At 53.5% G+C, this 24,742-nt stretch overlaps 3 gene segments (V, D, J or C); 1 reads left to right on the forward strand and 2 right to left on the reverse strand.

Annotated features, from left to right (window-relative positions):
- Positions 1-548: 548 nt before the first annotated feature.
- Positions 549-5,001, reverse strand: LOC130605752 (immunoglobulin heavy constant gamma 2-like). The segment is given in 5 exon segments: positions 549-692; positions 1,155-1,285; positions 2,743-3,075; positions 3,771-4,097; positions 4,715-5,001. Coding segments are annotated over 5 exon segments (966 nt in total).
- Positions 5,002-6,394: 1,393 nt separating this feature from the next.
- Positions 6,395-14,336, forward strand: LOC130605745 (Ig mu chain C region-like). The segment is given in 5 exon segments: positions 6,395-6,546; positions 11,121-11,425; positions 12,148-12,480; positions 12,860-13,177; positions 13,951-14,336. Coding segments are annotated over 5 exon segments (1,494 nt in total).
- Positions 14,337-17,352: 3,016 nt separating this feature from the next.
- On the reverse strand, positions 17,353-23,412 carry LOC130605746 (Ig mu chain C region-like). The segment is given in 6 exon segments: positions 17,353-17,484; positions 18,267-18,394; positions 20,211-20,570; positions 21,211-21,534; positions 22,221-22,550; positions 23,334-23,412. Coding segments are annotated over 6 exon segments (1,230 nt in total).
- Positions 23,413-24,742: the final 1,330 nt, after the last annotated feature.

Genomic DNA, 24,742 nt, shown 5'->3' on the forward strand with positions numbered 1-24,742 from the left:
AGACCTAATGGACCCAGTGATATAACCATAACCCTAATGCAGGTAGACCTAATGGACCCAATACGTGATAACCATAACCCTAATGCAGGTAGACCTAATGGACCCAATGCATAACCATAACACTACACCTGGCAGACAATATAGGTACAGGTAGACCATAATACAAGTAGACCTGATGGCCCTAATGCAGGTAGACCTAATGGACCCAATGCGATAACCATAACCCTAGACCTGGTAAATGGGTAGACCACAATACAAGTAGACCTGATAGCCCTAATTCTAGCCCTAGCCCTATGGGTCCCTGCTATAGGTAGACCTGATGGCCCTAATACAGACCCCAATGATAGCCCCCCATAGGAGGTAGACCTGATGGCCATCCCTTACACCACCACAGGTGCTTGTGGGGTCCCCCCCTCTCCGTATGTCCTCACCCCAAGATGGGGCTGGGAAGGACCTGGGGTGGAGGACAGGGACAGGAGCCCCCTCCTGGAGCCTCCTGTTCCTCTCCAATGGCCATGGCCGCCCGTTGTCCATCCCTCCCCTCCCACCCCCCCCATTGGGTCTCCTGGTGGCTTCATCTCCAGCAGCCAATGGGAGACCCCCCTGCTTTAGACCGCGTGGTTCATAACGTTCTTGTAGTGGGGCGGGGGGCTTGGCTTGAGGTGGAGGAGGGTGGCCAGGACCCACTTGACCTGCGGATGGGGAACAGCCATCAACCAATGACCACCCCATGACCCAATGACCAACCAATGGCCAACCAATGGCCAACCATCAACCAGTGAACACCCAATGACCAACCAATGGCCAACCACCAATCAGTGGCCAACCAATGACCACCCAATGCCAACCATCACCCAATGACCCAATGACCACCCAATGACCACCCGATGACCACCCAATGACCAACCAATGGCCAACCAATGGCCAACCATCACCCAATGACCACCCAATGGCCAACCATCACTCAGTGACCACCCAGTGACCACCCAATGACTAACCAATGGCCAACCTCACCCAATGACCCATCCAACCACCCTCCAACCACCTATGGAACCCCCAAACCTCCTCCACCTCCCACAGCACCTCCATCTCTCCCCCTTCCCCACCACCCACGGGCCCCATAGGCCCCATAGGAGGCCCCATAGGACCCCCACCTTGCAGAGGGTGACGGTGGCGCTGTAGCAGACGCTGAGGAGGAAGAGGGTGATGAAGACAGCAACAGTGTCCCAGGGCCCATTGGCCACATCGGGGTCACCATGGCAAAGGTCCTCAGGGAGGAGCATCTCTGCAGGTGGGGACAGGGGGGGACATGGTGGTCCATCCATCATCATCTCCATCCATCATCATCTCCATCCATCATCATCTCCATCCATCCATCTCCATCCATCATCATCTCCATCCATCCATCTCCATCCATCATTATCTCCATCCACCACCATCTCCATCCACCTCCATCCATTATCCATACAAATTCCCCTAAATTTCCTCAATTCCCCCATTTTTCCTCAGATTTCTCCCAATTTCCCCCAATATTCCTCAAATTCCCTCAGTTCTTCCCTGATTCCTCTGATTTTCCCCAAATTTCCTCAATTTTCCCCTAATTTGCCCAAATGTGCCTCAAATTTTCCCACTTTTTCATTTATTTCCCCAAATTTTCCTCAAATTGCCTCGGTTTCCCCCGGTTTCCCCAAGTTTGCCTCAATTTGCTTCAAATTCCCTCAATTTCCCCCAATTATCCCCATTTCCACCTATTTTTTTCTGCTTCCACCCAAATTTTCCTCTATTTGCCTCGAATTTCCCCAGTTTTTCCCTGATTTCCCCTCATTTCACCCAGAATTTCGCCCAGAAATTTCCTTCCTTGGCCCCTCATTTCACCCAATTTTCCACGATTTCCCCAAATTTCTTCAGTTTCCTCCTGATTTTGCCCAAATTTTGCCCGGTTTCCCTCAGTTTCTGCCTGATTTTCCCAATCTCCCCAAAATTTCTTCCATTTCCCCCCAGTTTGCCCAAGTTTTCCTCAAATTTCCTCCGTTTCCCCCTGTTTTCCCAATCTTCCCCAATTTCTCCTGGTTTCACCCTCATTTTCCCAGATTTTCCTCAAATTTCATCATTCCCCCCCCAGTTTTCTATAATTTTCCATGGATTTTCCCAAATTTGCTTGGAAAATCCATCATCCATCTCCATCTATGTCCGTCCATGTCCACCCATCCCCATCCACCTCCCTCCACCTCCCATCAGTTCTTCTTCCACCTCTTGCCCCCATAGATGGGAGGAAGGTCCAGTTCCTTTCATCCATCCATCACCATCATCATCATCATCCATCATCCACCTTCATCCATCTCCATCTCCACCCATGATCATCACCCATCATCCACCTCCACCCATGTCCACCCATCTCCATCCACCTCCGTCATCTCCATCCATCTCCGTCTCCATCATCCACCTCCATCCATCATTTCCATCCATCATCATCATCACCCATCATCCATCTCCATCCATCATCACCATCACCCATCATCATCTCCATCCACTTTCACCCATCTCCATCCATCATCATCCATCTCCATCCATCACCACCATCACCCCTCATCCATCTCCACCCACTTCCACCCATCTCGATCTCCATCATCATCACCCACCTCCATCCACCACCCTCTCCCCATAGAACCACACGCACCGCTTGAGCCATCTCCTCCTTTATTCCCAGCCCCACAGAGACGCCACCATCTCACTTCCTTTTACCGGGGCTCCTGTTGATGCTGCGCTGGATGAACCGCATGGGCAGCCCCTCGTGCACCACCATGCACACGAAGGTCGTCCCCTTGCTCCACTCCTCCCTCTTCACCTCCAATCGGCTGTACAGGAAGAAGGAGGCGTCTCCCATCTTCTCCTTCATGGCCGGCGTCGTCTCGAAGCTCGACGCCTCCACCGGGTCCTGGTTCTTCTGCCACTCCACCGAGATGGACTCGGGGTAGAAGCCTCGCACCAGGCACGTCAAGCTCAACGTGGGGCGGGAGCTGCTCATCTCCTCCAAAGGAGGGGCGAACAGGTAGACGCTGGGGGTCAAGCGCTTGCCTATAGGGGGGGATGGACACAATGTGGGGGGGGAACAACTCATTGAGGTGCCATCGGGATCATGGTGATGTGGATCGGGGTTTGGGACGCCCCATAACCACTGTGGAATGAAGCCCATCAGCCCAGAGCGGCCATAAAGGGAACCTTATGGAGGTGCCACCACCACCCAAATCCATGATGGGGGGACCCCGTTGAGATGCCAGCACCTGAACCAACCCAATGTGATGCCGGAGACCCCATAAGCACCTGAACTGAGGCCACAGAGCCCCATAGCCACTATGAACTGAACCCCATTGAGATGCCACCACCAACCAAATCGATGATAGGGGAACCCCATTGAGATGCCATCACCCAAACCAACCCAATGGGATGCCAGAGACCCCATAACCACCATAAACGGAACCCTATGGAGATGCCACCACCCAAAAGCCATTGTAAAATGGACCCCATTGAGATGCCATCACCCAAACCAACCCAATGGGATGCCAGAGACCCCATAACCACCATAAACAGAACCCTATGGAGATGCCACCACCCAAAAGCCATTGTAAAATGGACCCCATTGAGATGCCATCACCCGAACCAACCCAATGTGAGCCCAGAGACCCCATAACCACCACAAACACAGATCCCATTACCCCATAACCACCGTGAATGGAACTCTATGGAGATGCCACCACCCTATGGCTCCCTACCTGGCTTCTTGGCGATGCTGCGGCTGATGGGAGAGGGCAGGTCCCTGTGCTGGACCTTGCAGTTGAAGGCGATCCCGTTCTCCCAGTCGCTGGTGGACACCAGGACCTCTCTGGTGGCCGTGAAGGTGCCGTTGAACTGGGCCTTGACTTGGAGGAGGTTGGAGCTCAGGGTCCTGCCTTGGTCCTTGCTCCAGGTGATCTCCAGGCCCTCGTCACTGGGTAAACTGGTGGCGACGCAGCGGAGCCGGGGGCTCTGGGACACGTAAAGGTCCAATGGGGACGGGGGCAGGACGAAGACTTGGATGGCGCTCGAGTCCGGAGGGGTGACTGGCAAGGGGAGAGGAGACCAATGGAGGTGCCGCCATCCAAAGGGGCTCCGGTTGGGCCCTATGGAGGTGCCACCACCCAACTGAAGGTCAATGGGGCCCTATGGAGGTGCCACCACCCAATGAAGCCCAATGAAGATGCCACCACCCAACAAAGTCAATGGAATCCAACGGAGATGCCACCAACCAATGAAGTCAATGGAACCCAACGGAGATGCCACCAACCAATGGCGCCCAATGAAGACCCCATCACCCAACGAAGCCAATGGAACCCAATGAAGATGCCACCAACCAATGAAGTCAATGGAACCCAACGGAGATGCCACCAACCAATGGAGCCCAATGAAGACCCCACCACCCAACGAAGCCAATGGAACCCAATGAAGCCCCCACCACCCAATGGAGCCCAATGAAGACCCCACCACCCAATGAAGCCAATGGAACACACTGAAGCCCCCACCACCCAACAAAGACCCCACCACCCAATGAAGCCAATAGAACCCAATGGAGCTCCCACCACCCAACGAAGACCCCACCACCCAACGGAGCCCAATGCAACGCAATGGAGCCCCCCACCACCCACCGGAGCCCCATGGAGCCCTCCAGGTCCGCACTCACTGAAGCATTTGCTGGCGGGCACCTCGAGGCTGGTGCTGGTGCCCGGGTGGGTGACGCCGCACGCCAGGGTCTTCTCCTGCCATTGGTCCATGGTGAGGTTGAGTCGGGCGCTGGCCCGGAAGGTCCCGTCCGCGTTGGGGCCCTCGATGACGAGCGGGGCCGGGTCCACGGGCTCGGAGTCCAGGAGCCATTGGAGGCGCAGGGGGCGAGGGGAGAAGCCCGAGGCCGAGCACAGGAGGTGGACGGAGCCCCCGGAGCAGGAATGGAGGACCTCGAGGTGGGGGGGGAGAGAGCGGGAGGGGGGGACAGGAGGGGGGGTGGGAGAGGGGGATGGAGGAGGAAGAGAAGGAGAAGGAGAAGGAGAAGGAGAAGATGGAGAGGAGGAGGAGGAGGAGGAGGAAGAAGAGAGGAGAAGGAGAAGAGAAGGAGATGGAGATGGAGGAGGAAGGAGAAGGAGAAGGAGAAGGAGAAGATGGAGAAGAGAAGAAGAAGAGATGGAGGAGAAGGAGATGGAGGAGGAAGAGATGGAGGAGGAAGAAGAGAAGGAGATGGAGAAGATGGAGAAGAAGGAGATGGGGGAGGAAGAGGAAGAGATGGAGAAGGAAGAAGAGAGAAGAAGGAGGAAGAGAAGATGGAGGAGGAAGAAGAGAAGATGGAGGAGAAGATGGAAAAGAGGAGATGGAGGAGAAGGAGATGGAGGAGATGAAGATGGAGAAGAGAAGGAGAAGAGATGGAGGAGAAGGAGATGGAGGAGGAGGAGGAAGAGATGGAGGAGGAAGAAGAGAAGAAGGAGGAGACGGAGATGGAGATGGAGGATGAGGAAGAGGAGATAGAGGAGAAGATGGAGGAGGAGAAGAGGAAAAGGAGGAGATGGAGGAGGGCAAGGACAAGGAAAAGAAGGAGAAGAAAATGGAGGAGAAGATGGAAGAGGATGAAAAGGGGAAGGTGGAGGACATAAAGAAGAGCAAGTTTAACCCCACTTCACCCCGTTTAAACCTCATTTAGCCCAATTTTAACCGATTTCAACCCATTTTAACCCCATTATAACCCATTTTAACACATTATAACCCATTTTAACTGAATTTTACACTGTTTTAACCCATTTTACCCCAATTTAACCGATTTTATCCCCATTTTAACACCATTTACACCCCATTTACCCAATTTAACCCCTTTATAACCTATTTTACCCTGGTTTACCCCATATCACCACATTTTACACCATTTTAACACCATTTCAGACCAGTTTAAACCCATTTCCCCCCATTTTCCCCCTTTCACCCCGTTATAACCCATTATAACCCATTTTAACCCGATTTTATCCCATTTTAGCCCCATTTCACCCCATTATAACCCCCTTATCCCCCATTATACCCCATTAAACCCCATTATAACCCCATTATACCCCATTATTCCCCATTATAACCCCATTACACCCCATTTTCACCCCATTTCCCCCCATTTTTACCCCATTTCCCCCCATTCCCCCATCACTCACCATTGACGACCACGCTGCCGCTGAACCCCGTGGCCCGGTGCCCCACGGCGCACGTGGCCTCCCTCTGCCCCACAGGCACCGCCACGGCGCTCGCCTGCCTATAGCGCCCCCCGGTGGGCCTAGAGGCCGGGTACGAGGGGGGGGGCACCGATGGGGATCCCCCCCCGGCCATGGTCCAGGTCATGGTCACGGGCAATGGGGTGAAGCCGGACGCCAGGCACCCCGCTATGGGGCTCGCTGTGGGGCCGGCACCGCAGGACACCAATGGGAACAGCGAAGGGGACGTCGCGGGCGCTGCAGTGGGGAGGGAGCATATAGGGGGCGTTAGAGCATCGTAAGGGGGACCCATAGGCACCTAATGGCACCCATAGGCACCTATAGGGACCCATAGGGACCCATAGGGACTCATAGGGAACTAATGGCTCCCATAGGGACCTAATGGCTCCCATAGGGACCTATAGGGACCCATAGGGACCCATAGGGACTCATAGGGACCTAATGGCTCCCATAGGGACCTATAGGGACACATAGGGACCTAAGGCACCCATAGGCACCTATAGGGACACGTAGGGACCCATAGGGACTCATAGGGACCTAATGGCTCCCATAGGGACCCATAGGGACACATAGGGACCCAATAGCACCCATAGGGACCCATAGGGACATAATGGGTTAGGGTTAGGGCTCCATGGGCACTTTAAGAGCACCCATAGGGACCTAATGGCACCCATAGGGACCCATAAGGACCCATACTGACCCATAGGGACCCATAGGGACCTAATGGCACCTATAGGGACCCATAAGAACCCATAGGCACCTATAGGGACCCATAGGGACCCCAAGGGACCCTAAGACCACCTTAAGAGCACCCAAAGGCACCTTAAGGGCAACATGGGCACCTTAAGAGCACCCATAGGGACCCCAAAGTGACCCATAGGGACCCCATAGCACCCACAGGGACCTTGAGGAGCCCCCCTGCCCGATAGGGACCCCCCTACACTATAGGGACCCTATAGCACAGCTCAGCTGCCCTATAAGGACCCCCCTGCCCCATAGGTCACCCCCTGCTCTATAGGGTCCCTACAGCACAGCTCAGCTGCCCCCTATAGCCCTCCCCTGCCCCATCGTAACCCCCTGCCCTATAGGGACCCCTGCCCCATAGGGACCCCTGCCCTATAGATCCCCCCTGCTTTATAGGGTCCCTATAGCACAGCTCAGCTGCCCCATAGGGACCCCCTGCCCCATAGGTCCCCCCCTGCTCTATAGGGTCCCTATAGCACAGCTCAGCTGCCCCCTATAGCCCTCCCCTGCCCCATCGTAACCCCCTGCCCTATAGGGACCCCTGCCCTATAGGTCCCCCCTGCTCTATAGGGTCACTATAGCACAACTCAGCTGCCCCATAGGGAACCCCTGCCCTATAGGTACCCCCTGCTCTATAGGGTCCCTATAGCACAGTTCAGCTGCCCCATAGGGACCCCCTGCCCCATAGGTCCCCCTTGCTCTATAGGGTCCCTATAGTACAGCTCAGCTGCCCCCTATAGCCCTCCCCTGCCCCATAGTAACCCCCTGCCCTATAGGGACCCCTGCCCCATAGGGACCCCTGCCCTATAGGTCCCCCCTGCTCTATAGGGTCCCTACAGCACAGCTCAGCTGCCCCCTATAGGGACCCATAGGACCCCTGCCCTATAGGCCCCCTTGCTCTATAGGGTCCCTATAGCACAGCTCAGCTGCCCCATATGGACCCCTGCCCTATAGGTCCCCCCTGCTCTATAGGGTCTCTATAGTACAGCTCAGCTGCCCCATAGGGACCCATGCCCTATAGGTCCCCCTTGCTCTATAGGGTCCCTATAGCACAGCTCAGCTGCCCCATAGGGACCCCCTGCCCTATAGGTTCCCCTACACTATAGGGACCTCATAGTACAGCTCAGCTGGACCCTGCCCCATAGAAACCCCTGCCCCATAGAGACCCCATAGCACAGCTCAGCTGCCCCATAGGGACCCCTGCCCCATAGGTTCCCCCACTGCTCTATAGGATCCCTGTAGTACAGCTCAGCTGCCCCATAGGGACCCCCTGCCCTATAGGTTCCCCTACACTATAGGGACCCCATAGTACAGCTCAGCTGGACCCTGCCCCATAGAAACCCCTGCCCCATAGAGACCCCATAGCACAGCTCAGCTGCCCCATAGGGACCCCTGCCCCATAGGTCCCCCACTGCTCTATAGGGTCCCTGTAGTACAGCTCAGCGGGACCCATAGGGACCCCCTGCTCTATAGTGACCCCTGCCCCATAGGGACCCTATAGCACAGCTCAGCTGGATCTAGCCCCATAGAAACCCCTGCCCCATAGGGACCCCTTGCTCTATAGGGTCTCTATAGCACAGCTCAGCTGGAGCCAGCCCCATAGGGACCCCCTGCCCCATAGGGATCCCTGCTCTATAGGGACCCCATAGCACAGCTCAACTGCCCCATAGGGACCCTCTGCCCTATAGGGACCCTTACACTATAGGGACCCCATAGCACAGCTCAGCTGGAGCCAGCCCCATAGAAACCCCTGCCCCATAGGGACCCTCTACTCTATAGGGAACCCTGCCCCATAGGATCCCCTACACTATAGGGACCCCATGGTACCGCTCAGCTGCCCCCCTGCCCCATAGCGAGCTTCTGCCCCATAGCAAGCCCCTGCCCCATAAATCCCCCTTCCCCATAGGGTCTTCTACCCCATAGGAGCCCCACACTATAGCTTAGCTGTATCTAGCCCCATAGCGGACTCCCTGCCCTATAGGGACCCATAGAGACCCCATAGAGCCCCATAGAGCTCCATAGGGGCCTCCAGCCCCAAAGATCCCCATAGGGACCCCCATCCCCATAGAGCCACATAGGCCCCCATAGGGTTCCCCAGACCCATAGAGACCCCATAGAGCCCCATAGAGCTCCATAGGGGCCTCCAGCCCCATAGGTCCCCATAGGGACCCCCATCCCCATAGAGCGACATAGGGCCCCATAGGGTTCCCCAGACCCATAGAGACCCCATAGAGCCCCATAGAGCTCCATAGGGGCCTCCAGCCCCATAGATCCCCATAGGGACCCCCATCCCCATAGAGCCACATAGGGCCCCATAGGGTTCCCCAGACCCATAGAGACCCATAGAGACCCATAGCAATCCCCAGCCCCATAGAGTCCTGCAGAGGCCCATAATGCCCCATAGGGACCCCAGCCCCATAGAGCCCCATAGGGAAAGCCTTACCCGCATGGCAGCAGCTCTGCCCCACACATGGTGCAATGAGGCCCTTCCCCCCAACACTTCCTGTTTCCTGCCTGACACCTGCTGTGGGGCAGCCCCATGGCTCCCCATAGAGACCCATAGGGACCCATAGGCACCCATAGAGCCCAGTTTAAAACCAGTTAAGTCAATTTTAAACCCATTTTAACCCCAATTCAAGCCGATTTTAAACCCATTTTAAGTCCATTTTAAACCCACTTTAAGCCCAGTTTAAGCCCATTTTAAGTCCATTTTAAACCCACTTTAAGCCCATTTTAAGCCCAGTTTAAGCCCATTTTAAGTCCATTTTAAACCCATTTTAAGTCCATTTTAAACCCATTTTAAGTCCATTTTAAACACACTTTAAGCCCATTTTAAGCCCATTTTAAGTCCATTTTAAACACACTTTAAGCCCATTTTAAGTCCATTTTAAACCCATTTTAAGTCCATTTTAAACACACTTTAAGCCCATTTTAAGTCCATTTTAAACCCACTTTAAGCCCATTTTAAGTCCATTTTAAACCCACTTTAAGCCCCTTTTAAGTCCATTCTAAACCCACTTTAAGCCCATTCCAAGCTCAGTTTAACACCAATTCAACCCTACTTTAAGCCCAATTTTACCCTATTTAAATCCGTTTTAAACCCAGTGTAACCCCAGTTCAAGCCCATTTTAAGTCCATTTTAACCCCAATTTCACCCCAGTTTAAACCCAGTCTAATCCAAATTTAAACAAATTTAACCCCAATTCAAGACCAGTTTAAGCCAAATTTAAGACCATTTTAAGCCCAATTTAAACCATTTTAAACCCAATCTAAGCCCACTTTAACCCCACTTTAAGACCATTTTAAGTCCATTTTAAGCCCAATTTAAGCCCCCTTTAAGCCCAGTTTAACCCCACTTTAAGCCCACTTTAACCCCAATTCAAGCCCAGTTTAACCCCATTTTAACCCCAATTTAACCCATTTAAACCCAGTTTAACCCCGATTCACCCCACTTTAAGCCCAATTTAAGCCCCCTTTAAGCCCACTTTAACCCCAATTCAAGCCCAGTTTAACCTCATTTTAACCCATTTAAGCCCAGTTTAACCCCAATTCAAACCCAGTTTAACCCCACTTTAGCCCCAATTCAAGCCCACTTTAACCCCATTTTAAGCCCAGTTTAACCCCATTTTAAGCCCAGTTTAACCCCAATTCAAGCCCACTTTAACCCCATTTTAAGCCCAGTTTAAGCCCACTTTACCACCCCGTTAAGCCCCATTTACCCTCTCACCATTGCTCCTCCACCTCCTCCTGCCTCCTCTCCTTGCGTCCCCATTGCCCCTATGGGGTGACCCCATTGAGGAGCTGGGAACCAGACCTAGGGGGAACTTCCCACCCCATTGACCTGCTCCTATGGGGCACGGGGCTCCCGCTTCCTCTTTGGGGCCACCACCAAACCCACTTCTCCTTTAGGGCCTTATGGAGCCTCCCCCATTGACTTCTCCTTTAGGTCCTTCTGTCCCCATTGACCCCCTTTAGGTCCCCATTGACCCCCTTTGGGTCCTTCCATCCCCATTGACCCCCTTTAGCTCCTTCCATCCCCATTGACCCCCTTTAGGTCCCCATTGATCCCCTTTAGGTCCCCATTGACCTCCTCCTATGGGTCCTCAGTGGTGTCTCCTACCCCATTGCAGACCCAGCCACCTCTCCCCATGTCTACCCATTGCTGCCCTGCGACTGCCTGGACCCGGTCTCCATTGGCTGCTTGGCCAAGGGCTTCCTCCCAACGCCCATCTCCATCACTTGGGTCTCCAACGTGGGGGGGGACGTCGAGACCTTCCCCAGCCAATGGATCCAGAGCTCCTACAGCGCCAGCTCCCAGTTGATCGTCCCGGCCACCAGTTTGAATGGGGAGAGCTTCCAGTGCAAGGTGGAGCACAGCAGCACCCAGAGCAGCACCACGGAGGTCATCGAAGGTGGGTTGGTGGGCATCTACTATGGGTTGGTGGGCATCTACTATGGGTTGGTGGGCATCTACTATGGGTTGGTGGGCATCTACTATGGGTTGGGGGCATCTAACATGGGTTGGTGGGCATCTAACATGGGTTGGGGGCATCTAACATGGGTTGGTGGGCATCTAACATGGGTTGGGGGCATCTAACATGGGTTGGTGGGCATCTACTATGGGTTGGTGGGCATCTACTATGGGTTGGTGGCATCTACTATGGGTTGGTGGGCATCTACTATGGGTTGGTGGGCATCTACTATGGGTTGGGGGCATCTAACATGGGTTGGTGGGCATTTACTATGGGTTGGGGGCATCTACTATGGGTTGGTGGGCATCTACTATGGGTTAATGGGCATCTACTATGAGTCAATGGCCACCAATATGGGTCAATGGCCACCACTATGAGTCAATGGCCACCACTATGGGTCAATGGCCACCACTATGGGTCGATGGCCACCATTATGGCTCAATGGCCACCACTATGGCTCAACGGCCACCACTATGGCTCAACAGCCACCATTATGGGTCAACGGCCACCACTATGAGTCAACGGCCACCACTATGAGTCGATGGCCACCACTATGGGTCAATGCCCACCGCTATGGGTCAATGCCCACCACTATGGGTCAATGCCCACCGCTATGGGTCAATGCCCCCCCATAACCTCCTCGTCCCCCCCCCCCCCTTTAGGTTCCCAAGTCTGCCGCCCCCACCTGTTGTCCATGAGGCTGTTGGCCGACCCCAACCAGGAGCACCCCGAGGGGGACGTCCTCCTGCTGTGCCTCATCGAGGGCCATGGGGCGGCGGGCGCCAAGGTGGAGTGGTTGGAGAACCAAGAGCCGATGGCGGTGGAGCGGGAGGACGTGGGCTGCGAGCGCTGCAACGGCACGGCCGAGTCCGGCGCGAGGAGCGCGGTGAACGTGAGCAGGACCAAGTGGGAGCTGGGCACCCGGTTCTCCTGCAGGGTGACCCACAAGGGGCTGGGCACCCCCAAGGAGCTCAGCATCAGCAGCTTCTGCTCGGGTAGGTGTGGGGTGGATGGGGGGGAGATGGGGGGCGATGGGGATGGATGGAGATGGGTGATTGATGATTGGAGATGATGGAGATGGAAACGTGAGGAAAATTGGGTAAAACACTGGTCAAATTGAGGTGGGTTTGGGGAAATCTGGAGAAATTCAACGGAAATCTGGGGAAATTTGGGGAAAATTGTGGAAATCTGGGGAAATTTGTGGAAAATTGTGGAAATCTGGGGAAATTTGTGGAAATCTGGTGGAATCCGAGGGAAATTTGTGTAAATCTGATGGAAACTCGTGGAAACCTGGGAAAATGGGGGGGGAAGCCGATGGAATGGGGTGGAATTTGCCCGGATGCCGACGTCCGGAGCCCCTCGACCCCCTTGCAGAGCCCAAGCCCGTGGTGGACGTCTCCATCCTGCCCCCGTCGCTGGAGGACCTGTACCTCCATCAGAATTCCAGCCTCACCTGCGTGGTTTCCAACCTCAAATCCCATTGGGACGTGAAGTTCTCCTGGAGCCGGGATAAAGGCAGCTCATTGGACGCGGTGGCGGGGCCCGTGGAGGAGCTGCCCAATGGGCTCTATCGGCTCAGCAGCTCCCTGGGGGTCTGCGCCGAGGAGTGGAACTCGGGGGAGAGGTTCTCGTGCACCGTCAGCATCCCGGAGCTCCAGGAACCAATCACCAGGTCCATCCGGAAGGAGCTAGGTAGGGCACGGAGCTGCGGATCCATGGGGCTTGGATGGGGGCGACGTCAACTGGAAGGGGCATCCAATGGGGATAGTCGACTGGGAGATGATGGCCAACTGGTGGGGTCGAAGCCTGTTGGAGGGTCCTAAACCCATTGGGATATCCAACAGGGACGGTCTACTGGGAAATGATGGTCAACTGGTGGGGTCTATGCCCCATAGGAAGGATCTAAACCCCATAGGAAGGGTCTAAAACCCATTGGAAGGGTCTAAAGCTCACTGGAAGAGGTTGGTCTGGAGGAAGATCTTGGTCTATTGGGAGGGTCTAAGTCAACTGGAAGGGTCTAAGGCCATTGGGGCATCCAACGGGGATGGTCTACTGGAAGACTATGGTCAACTAAGCCCATTGGAAGGGTCTAAAGGCCATTGGAAGAGGTTGGTCTACTGGAAGACGATGGTCAACAGAGCCGATAGGAAGGGTCTAAGTCAACTGGAAAGGTCTAAACCCATTGGGACATCCAACGGGGATGGTCTACTGGAAGACTATGGTCAACTAAGCCCATTGGAAGGGTCTAAAGGCCATTGGAAGAGGTTGGTCTACTGGGAGACGATGGTCATCTAAGCCTATAGGAAGGGTCCAAGTCAACTGGAAGGGTCTAAACCCACCGGGACATCCAACGGGGACGGTCTACTGGGAGGTGATGGCCAACTAAGCCCCATAGGAAGGGTCTAAACCCCATAGGAAAGGCCCAATCCCAGCCTCCTTGACCTCCTCTCCCGCCTCCCCCATAGCCACCGTCGTGAGGCCCCCATCGGTCTACGTCTTCCCGCCCCCCGCCGACGAGCTGTCCCTCCAAGAGACGGCCACGTTGACCTGCTTGGCCACCGGCTTCACCCCAAAGGACATCCTGCTCACTTGGACCCATCAGGACCGCCCCGTGCCCTCCGGGAGCTTCACCACCTTCGGCCCCGAAGCCGACGGCGACGCCTTCAGCCTCTATAGCCTGCTACGGGTGCCGGTGGCGGAGTGGCAACGGGGGGACTCCTTCGCCTGCGTGGTTGGGCACGAAGGGATCCCATTGACCTTCATCCAGAAGAACATGGACAAGAGCCTGGGTAAACCCACCATGGTCAACGTCTCCGTGGTGCTCAGCGACACCGACGTCACCTGCTACTAAGCCGGGCCCTCATTGGGTGGGATGGGTTGTCGTTCCGCACCCCAATAAAGGCTGATCCCAACGGAAGGCCGTTGGCCAACTCTCGGTTGAAGGGGGAGCGCTCCGTTGCGGGGTGGGGTGGTGGGGACGTGGTTATGGGGTTGGCATCTCAATAGGGGGTGGGGGCGGGCATGTCCGGATGGGAGAAGACCCCAGAATGGTGGGGTTTCAACCCAAAATGGGCCTCAAGAGGGTCAATGGGATGGGGTTGGCCAACAGGATGGGGAATAACAGGGGTGGTTGGTGGTCACTTTGGGCACAGGGAGGGTTGGAGAAGGATGGGGTGGGAAATGGGTGGGAAAGACCAAAAATGGGGGGTTTTGGGGGTGTTCAACAAAGACCTTCATGGTCCGTTTGCTTGTAAGAGGTTTTTGGGTGGAAAATGGGCAAAATTGGCCCAAAATGGTGGGGTTTCGGGGTGTCCACCAAAGACCTTCATGGTCACTTCGCTTATAAGAGGGTTTTGGGTGGAAAATGGCCAAAATTGGTCCAAAATGGTGGTTTTTTTGGGTGTCCACCAAAGACCTTCATGGTCACTTCGCTTATAGGAGGGTTTTGGGTGGAAAATGGCCAAAACTGGCCCAAAATGGTGTTTTTTTGGATGTCCACCAAAGACCTTCATGGTCACTTTGCTTATAAGAGGGGTTTGGGTGGAAAATGGCCAAAATTGGTCCAAAATGGTGGTTTTTTTGGGTGTCCACCAAAGACCTTTATGGTCCCTTTGCTTATAAGAGGGTTTTGGGTGGAAAATGGCCAAAATTGGCCCAAAATGCTGGGGGGGGTTGCGCATCCACCAATGATCCTCATGGTTCCTTTGCTGTAGGACAGTTTTGGTCAAGAATTGGGTGGAAAAGGGGTCAAAATGACAAAAAATGGTGCTTTTTTTGGATGGCCACCAAAGAACCTCATGGCCACCTTGATCATAGGAGGGTTTTGGTCAAGAATTGGGCGAAAAATGGGGTAAAATGGCCCCAAATGGTGGGGTTTTGGGGTGCCCACCACAGAACCTTGTGATCCCTTTACTAAGAGGATAATTTTGGTCAAGAATTGGGTGGAAAACGGCCCAATTTGGCCCAAAACAGTGGTTTCTTGGTGATGCACCAAAGAACTCCAGGTCACTTGGCTCATGGGAGGGTTTTGGTCAAGAATTGGGTGGGAAATGGGTGAAAATGGGCCAAAAGTGGCCTCGAAAAGGGTGGTTTTTGGTCGTGTCCTCCCCATTGAAGCCTTCTTCTCCCACCCCAGATCCCAACGTGGTCCTGGTGGGAGAGGAGGCGGAAGGGGAGGGAGAAGAGGAAGGCGCCAGCGACCTATGGACGGCCGTGACCTTCATCATCCTCTTCCTCCTCAGCCTCTGCTACAGCACCGGCGTCACCCTCTTCAAGGTGACCATGGGGGGGGAAATTAGGGCCTATTAATCATTAATTGGGGCTTACTAATCATTAATTAGGGCTCATTAATAACTAATTAAGGGCTAATAACTGCTTATCAATAATCAGTTAAGGTCTAATGATGACTAATTAAGGCGTATTAATCATTAATTAAGGTTCATTAATCATTAGTTATTAATTAATGGTTAATAATTATTATTTAGGGATTACTAATCATTAATTAAGGCTTACTGATGATTAATTAAGGGCTATTTATTTATTAAGGTTTATTAATGATTAATTAAAGCTTATTAATCATATTATTAAGGTTCATTAATGACCATTTAATCATTAACCAAGGCTGATTGAGCATTACTTAAAGCTTCATGAATTAAGGCTGATGAATGATTACTTCAGGCTCATCAATCACTAAGGCCAACTAATCATGATTAATGATTAATTAAGGCCAATTGATCTTTCATTAAGGCTGATTAATCGTTAATAAAGCAAATTAATCATTAAATAAGGCTGCTTAATGATTAATTAGGCCTGATTCATCACTAACGAAGCCATTTTGTGTCCCATAGGTGCTGTGAGAGGAGGAAGACCCCATCCTTGGGTTGCCCATGCTTGGCCATGCTCTTTGGGGGGAATTCAAGGAATAAAATGCATCACCATTTTCCACCCAAATTTACTCATTTTCTTGATGTTCCACCCCAAAACTCTCACCAAACTCCCCAAAATCACCATTTTCCACCTCTATTTACCCATTTTCTTGCTGTTTCACCCCAAAACTCCCACCAAATCACCATTTTCCACCCAAATTTACCCATTTTCTCAGCGTTTCACCCCAAAACTCATCTCAGACTCCCATAAAGGCCCACTTCTCCCCCCAGCCTTCACCCCACGGTGCGGACGTGCAGCAGAAACCCCAAACCCCAGGTTTCTGGCCCCCCAAAAAACCCTCCAGATGGTGTTTGTCATCAGCCAAGGTTTCATTTCTCCTCTTTCTTCTCGGTTTCGGGTCATTTTGGGCGGGTTTGAGTCATTTTGGGTGTCAGGAGATGCTGTTCCCACCACTGTGAACACCTGGATGGGCCCCATTGAGGTTCCCCTTTGAGTCAGCACCAAGAGGGGGGAAACCAATGGGAGGGCCTTTAGGAGCCTTTAAAGGGGGTGGAGAAGCCAATGGTGGCCAACACAACCCAACGGTGGTCAACGCAACCCATCGGGGGTCAATGCAACCCAATGGTGGCCAACGCAACCCAATGGTGGCCAAAGCAACCCAATGGGGGTCAATGCAACCCAATGGGGGTCAAAGCAACCCAATGGGGGTCAATGCAACCCAATGGTGGCCAAAGCAACCCAATGGGGGTCAATGCAACCCAATGGTGGCCAAAGCAACCCAATGGGGGTCAATGCAACCCAATGGGGGTCAAAGCAACCCAATGGTGGCCAACACAACCCAACCTGAAGCCAAGTGACCCCATAGAGCCCCATAGGGCCACTGAAACTAGTCTTAGGAGCAGGAATCCCGTTGGAATGCCCCGAATCTACCCCAGGAACAGGAATCCCATTGGAAAACCCATGGAAAAGAGGGAAAATGTGGAAAACTTTATTTATTAGGAGGAAACTATTTACAACAGGGAGGAAAAGGAGAAGAATCCCACAGAACTCCATCGATATCCAGCACTGGAGGGGATGAGAGGTGGAATTCCATCGGAATGGGGTTATTTCACCTGGGATAGGGGGAAAAAATGGGAATTCTTTGGTTATTTGGGACCAATGGGGATTTTAGGGAAAATCTGGGAGAAATATGAGGGATTTTAGGGAAAATTGGGGTGGAAACCAGGGATTTCAGGGATACACAGAGGGAAAATAGAGATTTTCTGGGAAGGAAGGGGAGGGAAATAGGGGGTTTAGGGGAAATGAAGGGTTTAGCAAGGACTGGGGGGGAAATTGGGATATTTTGTAAGGATAAAGGGAAAAATAGGGATTCCTTGCAAGGATATGGGGGAAATAGGGCTCTTTTGAGAAAATTAGGGTAAAAAAAAGGATTTTTGTCAAGAATTACAGAAAACCAGGAATTTCAGCAAGAATTAGGATAAAAGTAAGGATTTTGGGCAAGAACTGGGGAAAACCAGGAATTCTTGGCAATAATTATAGGAGAAATAGGGATTTGAGGCAATTAAGGGGAAAATAGGGATTTGGCAAGAATTAGGGCAAAACCAGGGATCTGGGGCAAGAACTGTGGGAAAACAGGGGTACTTGGAGGAAATCAGGGTAAAAATACGCATTTATGGGGTTTTTTTAGGAAATTTGTGGAAAATGCTTTTTTTTTAATGAGATCTGTGGGAAATGTGGGCTTTTGGGGTGACATTTGGGGAAAACCAGGGATTATTGGGGTGAAATTGGGGAAATCGGGGATCTGGGGGAGACCAGTTGGAAAAAAAGGGTATTTTGGGTGGGAGAAGGAATTGGGGGTGGAAAATGGGGTGAAAAAGAGGGGTTTTGGGCCCACCTTGATCAAGGTGACAGTGGCGCTGTAGAAGAGGCTGAGGATGAAGAGGACGATGAAGGTCGAGGCCGTGGCCCAAAGGTTCTCGAGGTCTTCCTCTTCCTCCTCCTCCTCCTCCCCCTTGGCGAGCTCTAGGGGGGGGGCAAAACAGGGGGTTTGGGGTGAATTCCGGGGATTTGGGGTACGTATGGCATCAAAAATGGGGTTTTAGGGGGGCAGAAAGGAGATGGAGCCCGAAATATGGGGTTTGGAGCCCAAAATATGGGGGTTACGCAGCAAAATATGGGTTTGGGGTCCAAACTATGGGTTTGGATCCTAAAATAGGGGGGTTATAGCCCTAAATATGGGATTTACAGCCCAAAATCTGGGGTTTATAGCCCCAAATATAGGGGTTATACACCAAAATATGGGGTTGGACACTGAAATAAGGGGGTTATTCACAGAAATATGGGGTTTAGAGCCCAAAATATGGGTTTGGACATCAAAATATGGGGTTTATGGCCCAAACTATACCCCTAAAACCCATTTGACCCTAAAACCCCCTTTTCCACCCAAAACCTCCTTTTATAGCTCTAAATCGATTTTTATAGCCCTTTTCCACCCCTAAACCCCCTTTTATAGCCTCAAAACAGACTTTTCCACCCCAGAAACCCCTTTTCCACCCCTAAACTTCTTTTGTAGTCCCCAAAACAACTTTTCCACCCCAAAATTGCCTTTTATAGCCATTTTCCACTCGTAAACCCACCTTTTCACACCCTAAAGCCCCTTTTCCATCCAAAACCCCTCATTTACAACCCCAAACCCCCATTTTCCACCCAAAACAACCCTTTCCCCCCCAAACCCTCCCACTTCTCCCTGAAAATCCTTTTCCCATTTCCATCCCAAATCCCCCGTTTCAACCCCTAAAATCCCCTTTTCCGCCTCAAAACACCTTTTCCAATCTTGGAACACCCTTTTCTCTCCCAAAACCCGCACTTCCAGCCCCCCCAAACGCCCCTTTTCCACCCCAAAACCCCCCATTTCCACCTCAAATCCCCTTTTTCAACCCCAAAACCCTTTTCCACGCCATTTCCACCCCAAACCTCTCATTTTCACCCCAAAACCTCCTTTTTCTCCCCAAATCCCCTCTTTTCCTCCTTAAGCCCTGCCTTTTCCTTCCAAAATCCCCTTTTCCTCCCCATTCCCACCCCAAACCCCCTCTTTTCCACCCCAAAATTCCCTTTACTACCCCATTCCCACCCCAAAACCTTTTTCCACCCCGAATTCTCCTTTTTTGCCCCATTCCCACCCCAAACCCCCCTTTTCCACCCCAAATTTCCCTTTTCCACCCCATCCCCTCCCGAAACCCCCTTTTCCCACCCCCAATTCCCCTTTTCCACCCCACCCCCTCCCCTCCCAAACCCCCCATTTTACACCCCAAATTCCCCTTTTCCACCCCATTCCCACCCCAAATCCCCCCTTTTCCCACCCCAAACCCCCTTTTCCACCTGAAAACCCCCTTTTCCCACCCCAAATTCCCCTTTTCCATCCCAAATCCCCCCTTTTCCTCCCAAATCGCCCCTTTTCCACCCCAATCCCGCCTTTCCCACCCCAAAATCCCCTTTTCCCACCCCAGATTCCCCTTTTCCCAACCCAAATTCCCTTTTTCCACCCCATTCCCACCCCAAATTCCCCTTTTCCACCCCAAATCCCCCCTTTTCCTCCCAAATCCCCCCTTTTCCCACCCCAAACCCCCTTTTCCCACCCCTCCCACCACCACGATCCCTCCGCATCCCTTCGCTCTCCATCATTCCATAAAAACACCGTTTTATTGCTCAATTCCGGGGCCCTTCCCCCCCCCCATTCCCTTTCCACCCTACAAAGGATGCGGAATTCCCTATGGGATTCAATAGCAGGATGCGACGGCGTCCGAGAGGACCAGCGACACGTTGACGGCGGCGGGTTTACCGGAGGCTTTATCCACGGATCTCTGCATCACCTGCATGGGGATGCGCTCGTGCCCCACCACGCACGTGAAGATGCTCCCCCTGGACCAATCCTCTCCCGGCACCGTCAGGGCGCTGTAGGTGAAGTAGGAAGGGGCAGGATGGGCTCGGGACGCGGGCGGACGCGGGCGCGATTCCGGCGTCGGCGGCAACGTCACGTAGTCGGCAGCGGGAACGGGATCCCCGTTGCGGAGCCATTGGATGAAGAGGTCCGGGGGGTTGAAGCCCGTCACCAGGCACGTGATGGTGGCCGATTCCCGCATGGAAAGCTGCTCGGAGGGAGGTGGGAACACGAAGACGGACGGCGCCTTGGCGTCGCTCGCTGCGGAAGGAAGAGGGAATGGGTCGGGTCTCCAAGGGGAAACGGTGGCGTGGGATCCGTTTCCTTTGGGTTTCCAACGGGAAGAGGGGGGTTGGATCCGTTCCCATGGGGTTTCCCAAAGGAAAGGCTGGGATTGGGTCAATTTCCATCGGTTTTACAAAGGAAATGGTGGGTTTGGGTCATTTTTCATCGATTTTCCAAAGGAAATGATGGGATTGGGTCAATTTCCATGGTTTTCCAAAGGAAATGGTGGGTTTGGGTCAATTTCCATCGATTTTCTAAAGGAAATGGTGGGATTGGGTCAATTTTCATCGATTTTCTAAAGGAAATGGTGGGATTGGGTCAATTTCCATCAACTTTCCAAAGAAAATGGTGGGACTGGGTCATCTTTCCCATATAAACCACCCAAACCAGTCTAGCCCAGTCTAAACCACTCTAAACCAGTCCCAAACCAGTATAAACCACTCCCAGCACCACTATAGACCAGCCTAGAGCAGTCTAACCCAGTATAGACCGGTTTAAACCACTCTAAACCGCCTCCAAACCACTCCCAGCAGCAGTATAGACCAGTCTAACCCAGTCTAGACCACTATAGACCAGTCCAACCCAGTCCAACCCGGTCACCCCAACGCCCCCTCACCGGCTGCCTTCTGCAGGGTGGCCTGGGCAGGGAAGAGCAGCTCGGGGTGGGTGACCCTGCAGGTGAAGATGTCCCCCCTGTCCCACTCGGTGGTGCGGACGTTGGCCACGGCCATGGCGCTGAAGAGCCCGTTGGCCTCCAGGACGTGGGGCAGCCTCTTGGTGTCGAGCTCGGTGCCGTCCTCCTTCCACCAGGACACGTCCAGGCCGTCCATGGAGGGCACGTTGAGGACCTGGCATGAGAGCTTGGCCACCTTCTCCTTGAAGATGTCCATGAAGAGCGGCGGCGTCACCTTCACGGTGATGTCCTCACTGGGGGCGTCGTCTATGGGGGGGGAGATGGAGAAGTCAACACGCGTTGGTCATGGACGTCAACACGTGTTGGTCATGGATGTCAACATCTGTTGGCCATGGACATCGACCCATGCTGGTCATGGACATCAACCTATGTTGCCCATGGATGTCAACCTATGTTGCCCATGGATGTCAACCTATGTTGGTCATGGATGTCAACCCATGTTGCCCATGGATGTCAACCTATGTTGGTCATGGATGTCAACCTATGTTGCCCATGGATGTCAACCTATGTTGCCCATGGATGTCAACCTATGCTGCCCATGGATGTCAACCTATGTTGCCCATGGATGTCAACCTATGTTGCCCATGGATGTTGCCCATGGATGTCAACCTATGTTGCCCATGGATGTCAACCCATGTTGCCCATGGATGTCAACCCATGTTGCCCATGGATGTCAACCCGTGTTGACCATGGACATCAACCCACGTTGGCCATGGACATCGACCCATGTTGGCCATGAACGTCAACCCATGTTGGCCATGGACATCAACCTATAGAGGACTTAAGGGGACATCTTGGTCTCCAATCGATGGCCACCAATGGACACACTATGGATCTCCTATGGTCTATACGGCGCCCCCTCCCTGCCACTGCCCCATTCAAGCTCTTCCCAGCCCCATAGAGACCCCTTAGTGACCGCCCCATAGACTCACATCCGCACTCCAGAGCCTTGCTGATGTTCCTCATCTCGTCCCCCACCTGGCACGTGAAGATGTCCCCGGAGGCCCACTCGGCCTCGGTGACCACCAGGAGGCTGTTGGTGACGCCGAGGCGGCCGTTGGCCAAGGTCTCGGTGATGGCGGCGCCGGCACCGGCGGCGTCGAGGAGGTCCAGGCCGTTCCGGAGCCAGCGGATGGGGGGCGAGGGGAGGCCTTGGACGTGGCACAGGAGGGTGGCGTTGCGGTAGGGGCCCTGGAAGTCCTCGCGGGATGGGGGGTACAGGGTGATGGTGGGGACAAAGGGGGCGGACGGGGACGTGGAGCCTGTGGGGAGAGGTGGAGCTGGATGGAGGTGGACCAGGATGAAGGACAAGGATCAAGCAGCACAGATGGAGAACCCCCCAATGCCCCCAGAGACCCCCATTGACCACATAGCCCCCCCCATAGACCCCATAGCCCCCCATAGTCCCCATAGATGCCCATAGCCATCCATAGCCCCCATAAACCCCCATAGACCCCCATAGACCCCATAGCCCCCAGTAACCTCCCATAGACCCCCATTGAATCCCATAGCCCCCATAGTCCCCCATAGCCCCCCATAGACCCCCACTGCCCCCATTGATCCCCATTGACCCTTATTGATCCCATTGACCCCCATAGACCCCCATAGCCCCCCATACTTCCCATAGACTCCCATAGCCCCCCATAGACCCCATAGACCCCCATAGACCCCCATAGCCACCCATAGACCCCCATTGACCCCTATTGATCCCATTGACCCCCATAGACCCCTATTGATCCCACTGACCCCTATTGATCCCATTGACCCCATAGACCTCCATTGACCCCCATAGCCCCCCATTGACCCCCATTGACCCCCATAGACCCCATTGACCCCTATTGATCCCATTGACCCCCATAGACCCCATTGACCCCTATTGATCCCATTGACCCCCACAGACTCACATAGCCCCCCATAGCCCCCCATTGACCCCCATTGACCCCTATTGATCCCATTGACCCCTATAGCCCTCCATTGGCCCCCATTGACCCCCATTGACCTCCATAGCCCCCCATAGCCCCCCATTGACCCCCATGGGCACTCACCGGGGTTGGTGACGTTGGCGCTGGCGCTGCCCAGGCGGCACTGGAAGGGCTGCAGGGCCCGGCCCTCGGCGCCCTCCATGACCAGGAGGGAGGCGGCGCCGGCGCCGTGGGGCGCCCCCCGGAAGGCCCCGGTGGCGCTGTGGGTCCGGTCGTGGCGGTCGCGCCAGGCGATGGCGGCGCCGGGGGGCACGGACCCCACGGCCACGCAGGCGACGGAGAACAGGGAGGAGGAGGAGGAGGAGGAAGAGCAGGGGGAGAGGGGCAAGAGGGAGGGGGCAGCTGTGGGGAGAGAAGGGAGAGGGTGAATGGGGGGGATTTGGGGGGAAAAATGGGGGGTTTGGGCAAAAAATGCATTGGTTTTGGGGGAGAAATGTGGGTTATGGGGCAAAAAAATGCATTGGTTTTGGGGGAGAAATGGGGGGTTTGGGCAAAAAATGCATTGGTTTTGGGGGAGAAATGGGGGGTTTGGGGGAAAAAAATACATTGGTTTTGGGGGAGAAATGGGGGTTATGGGGCAAAAAAATGCATTGGTTTTGGGGGAGAAATGGGGGGTTTGGGCAAAAAAATGCATTGGTTTTGGGGGAGAAATGGGGGTTTTGGGGGAAAAAAATACATTGGTTTTGGGGGAGAAATGGGGGTTATGGGGCAAAAAAATGCATTGGTTTTGGGGGAGAAATGGGGGGTTTGGGCAAAAAAATACATTGGTTTTGGGGGAGAAATGGGGGTTTTGGGCAAAAAAATACATTGGTTTTGGGGGAGAAATGGGGGTTATGGGGCAAAAAAATACATTGGTTTTGGGGGAGAAATGGGGGTTATGGGGCAAAAAAATGCATTGGTTTTGGGGGAGAAATGGGGGTTTTGGGCAAAAAAATACATTGGTTTTGGGGGAGAAATGGGGGTTATGGGGCAAAAAAATACATTGGTTTTGGGGGAGAAATGGGGGTTATGGGGCAAAAAAATGCATTGGTTTTGGGGGAGAAATGGGGGGTTTGGGCAAAAAATGCATTGGTTTTGGGGGAGAAATGGGGGTTTTGGGCAAAAAAATGCAATGGTTTTGGGGGAGAAATGGGGGTTTGGGGGAAAAAAATACATTGGTTTTGGGGGAGAAATGGGGGTTTTGGGGCAAAAAAATGCATTGGTTTTGGGGGAGAAATGGGGGGTTTGGGGGAAAAAATGCATTGGTTTTGGGGGAGAAATGGGGGTTTTGGGCAAAGAAAAAACATTTTTGGGGGGAGAAATGGGGGTTTGGGGGGAATATATTATTTTTGGGGGGGAAATGGGGGTTTTGGGCAAAAAGAACCCTTTTTTTGGGGGAAAATGAGATTTGGGGGGAAATGTATTGGGTTTGGGGGAAAAAGTGGGGATTTTGGGCAAAAATATTGGGGTTTTGGGGGGGAAATGGGGATTTT

Source organism: Pezoporus wallicus, unplaced genomic scaffold (assembly GCF_028554395.1).
Source record: "Pezoporus wallicus isolate ANWC-B61680 ecotype Strahan unplaced genomic scaffold, APGP_CSIRO_Pwel_v1 contig_11792, whole genome shotgun sequence".
Lineage (NCBI taxonomy): Eukaryota > Metazoa > Chordata > Aves > Psittaciformes > Psittacidae > Pezoporus > Pezoporus wallicus.